Consider the following 3,955-nt stretch of genomic DNA (forward strand, 5'->3'; position numbering starts at 1 on the left):
AAGTGCTGAGTTATACACCAGGCAGATATATAACATGCATGGGTGCTCAGCTCTGCACAGCACAGATGTACAACAGGCATGGGTGCTGGGTTCTGCACCAGGCAGATATATACCATGCACAAGTGCTGGGTTCTGCACCACACAGATATATAACATGCACGGGTGCCGGGTTCTGCACCAGGCATGTACATACCATGCACAGGTGCCGGGTTCTGCACCAGGCAGGTATATACCATGCACGGGTGCTCGGCTGTATGTCAGGTGGCCTATGACATGGCTGCGCAGATCCTTTTCCAGCTATGAGCATGGAGATCTTTCATGTGTGGCATAACTCGGCTTCTGGAGTTAAAACCACACTGCTTTATTCCCTTGCAATTGAGGTATAAATGGACACTAAGATAGGCATTTTCTCCCTTGTTTTCCTATTTTTCTTCCTTTTCTTCTTCTCTGTTCAGTTTCTCAAGCTTCGATTTCCTCTTACGCCAGAGGGAAATGAAACTCAATTGTAGCCAGGGGCTCGTCCCAGCCGCTGAGATGGCAGGTGTCCTTTCTCGCTTTTCTCACGTTCTCACTTCATCCGTGATGTTTCCCTGCCACGTTTATAATGAAGAAAACCAGCAGTGTCATCTTCACATCATTTCAGGGTGTGCGTTGTCATACATCTGACTTTAAATGATAAATGACTGTAGAGATCTATGTCTTTATGGAATTGGAGAGGATTTGTTTCCCAAAGGAAACTGGTGCCACTGTTCTCCATGAGAACGTTGACGCGTGTCCATGTCTGTCTGCTCCTAGGTGCCTCAGGATGAGTGGGGAGGGTACCCCACCGGTGGCAAAGATGAGGAGATTCCCTGCAGGAGAATGAGAAGTGGGAGCTACATTAAAGCCATGGGGGACGAGGAGAGTGGAGAGTCAGACTCCAGCCCCAAGACGTCACCAAAGTCGGCGATCCGACCGGAGCCGCTGCTGAAGTCCATCGGGCAGAGACCGCTGGGAGAGCACCAGACGTAAGTGGGACCAGCACCTTCCCGATCCAAGCACTGCCCCGTCTCCGAGCTCCCTCTCCAAAACCTCTTCACCGTGAGCTAGTGCCACCCATGCAAACTGCATTCCCGAGCTGAAAATACTAGACCCCATGGCCATCAGTTTTCAAGTTTGTTTTTTTTTTTAGAACAACCAGAGCTTTGGTCACTTATTAATTACATGGTAATCGGTGAAGTCTGGCTGGGTGACTTCCGCTTCAAATTTTAAAGCCAGACTGAGCCATCGTACCTTTCTGATCATTCGAATTACTCCAAGGACAAGCATGTGTCTCCATCTGCATGAATGTGTGTGCGTGGCTGTATGTTTGAAGGTCTTTGTGGGTAAAAATCATTAACGGGAATTTTGTTGTTGACTGTAACTTTATAACTGCATTTCTAGGCAACACATGTTTTTGTAGAGGAGTGAGGAAGTGGACTAGCTTTATAAATAGAACACCCTACACTTTACATATTTGTTCAAAATATATTATTAATAAATTTGATAATTTCCAAAATATAGGCAGATAAAACTCTTGGGAAATCAGCCATTCCTACGAACTATGAAAATATGACTGTTACTCACAACAGCCATGCTGCTGTATATCCTGAGTCCCACGGGTTATCTGGGTGGAAACGTCAAGAACCACCTGGAAGTTCCCCTGCCATCCACGGCTGGCTGTGAGGTCCTGTGCACGTGGATGGCCAGGGCGTAACGGCTTCTCAATCTTGGCCAGTACTGCATAAGCATTATTAATTATGACCCACAAGTCAGACAGGGAGCCCCGGGCCGTGGCACCATCCCTCTGTCATTCCTTTCCATGGGATAACACCAGGGAATGGAGCTTTCAGTCCAGATGGTGGCAAGCAAGGGCCAGCCAAGGGCCTGTTCTGTGTATAAAGTTTTATTGGAAAGCAGCCCGCTCTCTGGTTGCCATGTTGCTGTGGCTGCCTCCCAGATTCAGGCGGGGCTGAGCAGGTGTACGGCACCCTGACAGCTGGCACACTCTGGAACACTCACATCTGGCCCTTCACCAAAAGCGGGAGCCTACCCCCTAGAATCTAACAGAGCCAGGGCACGTTAGTGAGTAGTCATAGGTGGCACAGGTTTAACTTACAAGTGTCAAGTGAAGTGTTCTCTAAATGTGTGAGACAGGACTCCTAACCCATTCTGGTAGCTCTGGGCTTGTCTCCCTTCAGACCTGCGTGTACACTGAGGGGTCTGCCCTAGAACATTAGGGTAAGCAGTGCACAGGAGAGCCTCACCCCTGTACAGAGCAGGACCAGGTTCCTGAAGAGGGAAATCAGATTTTATAACAACACTACTTCATATTGAACACCAACTCTGTGGAATCACTCAGGTGCGATCAGAAAATGGAAAGTTTCTGCGTCGCCAGATTCTAGCGTACAAGGGGGTGAGACAGGAGAGTGATGAACTAGGCATAGTGCTGGCATTAGTCACAAGACTTCTGGTATACCAGGAGCAGTAACCATCCCAGCTCCTGGCCGCTCTGTGCTGCTGTGTGTAAATGCAGCTGTCAGCGTAACTGCTGAAGCAGGTGTCGTGACCCAAGCCTTGAACATGAAGAGCCATGCCTCAGTGCGTCATGAAGCTACCAGAAGTCAACTCTAGGTCTCTCGGTTTTATGCAGCTAAACACACTGCCCCCTGTGCCCAGAGGCAGCAGAAACTTCCCTCGGTGATGAGTCAGGTGTGACCTTCCCACCAGAGCCTCAGTATCCATCCAGCAAGAGTGTTTATTCAACAGTTAGTTGGCATTTCCATTTTATTATGACCCCATCTCTACTAAAAATACAAACATTAGCTTGCGTGGTGACACACACCTGTAATCCCAGTGATTCAGGAGGCCACGGCAGGAAAATCACATGAATCCAGGAGGTGGAGGTTGTGGTGAGCCAAGATTGTGCCATTGCACTCCAGCCTGGGTGACAGAGCAAGACTGCATCTCAAAAAAAAAAAAAAATTAAAGCAAGTAAATTCCGCGGGACATCCAATGAGAAGCTTATGAGGAGAGATGGACGCGGAAAGGCAGCCGTGCTGGAGGCTGCAGCCTGGTGTCCCTGCAGCAGGGACAGTGTCGGGAGCAGCCCGGGCCAGGGGTTCCGGGAGCAGGGACGGGTGTCAAGATCGCCCGAGGCCGGCGGGGTGAGAGGAGCCTGCAGAACTGAGGAGTTTCTGCAGCAGGAACAGGTGAGAGGAGGCTGCAGGACCAAGGAAGGGCAGCAGCCTGGGACTCCCCCGGGGCACACACGGCATGCTGGGCAGTGGGTGGCGCTCAGCGCAGACAGCACTGACTTTCCTCCTCAACCTGCCCTTGGCTCCGGGGGTCCTGAGATGCCACCCGGTGCCTCCGAGGTGCCATTGGCACCACTGCGGATGCTCACAGCTGCCGGCGGCAAGGTGCAGAAGTCTGCATTAACTTACTCTGACAACGTTTGCCGGTAAATTACATAAACAGATCACCCTTATCCTGCGTTTATTTTATACCCAAAGGCTGCTTTAAACAAAATTGGTGATTCTATAATTGTATTTTAAACAGAATTCAAAGTAATTGGATACAGTGCACTGAGTGTTTTTCTCTTTTTTGCACCAAAGAACTTCCCAGCAGGAGCTGATTGACAAAATCTTTGAAGTAGCTGAGCGATTCAGATAAAAATGAGAACGAATGCTCGCTTATCTCCGTGAGGCTTTTATTCTCCTTTTGGTGTGCAGGAGCAACTTCTAGTCACCTGAGCAATATTAAGAATGCAAATATGATGGGAAGATGGACTTCTAATTGTACTTGGTTTTAATTTGCTGGGTGTGGGCTCCGGTTCTTATCTGAAATGATCAGGCACACAAAGGCCCCTCCGTTCACTCTGCCGTCCTGTGAGATGATCAGTGGTCCCTCGGTTCACTCTTTTGTCCCGTGAGAT

General features: G+C 49.4%; 1 protein-coding gene across 3 annotated transcripts in view; it reads left to right on the forward strand.

The window, feature by feature from the left end:
• DLGAP2 (DLG associated protein 2) overlaps positions 1–3,955 on the forward strand; it is a 533,037-nt gene that overhangs the window by 407,610 nt on the left and 121,472 nt on the right. For all 3 annotated transcript variants that reach the window (XR_004263468.1, XM_032260285.1, XM_032260286.1), the window contains exon 5: positions 796–1,007. Coding sequence is in view for 2 of the 3 variants with exons in the window: in XM_032260285.1 (XP_032116176.1) it covers positions 796–1,007 (212 nt within the window). In the remaining variant the exon portion in view is untranslated. The remainder of the gene's footprint in view (positions 1–795; positions 1,008–3,955) is intronic.

The sequence above is a fragment of the Sapajus apella genome, unplaced genomic scaffold, assembly GCF_009761245.1.
Source record: "Sapajus apella isolate SASKATOON/1434 unplaced genomic scaffold, GSC_monkey_1.0 scaffold116, whole genome shotgun sequence".
NCBI lineage: Eukaryota > Metazoa > Chordata > Mammalia > Primates > Cebidae > Sapajus > Sapajus apella.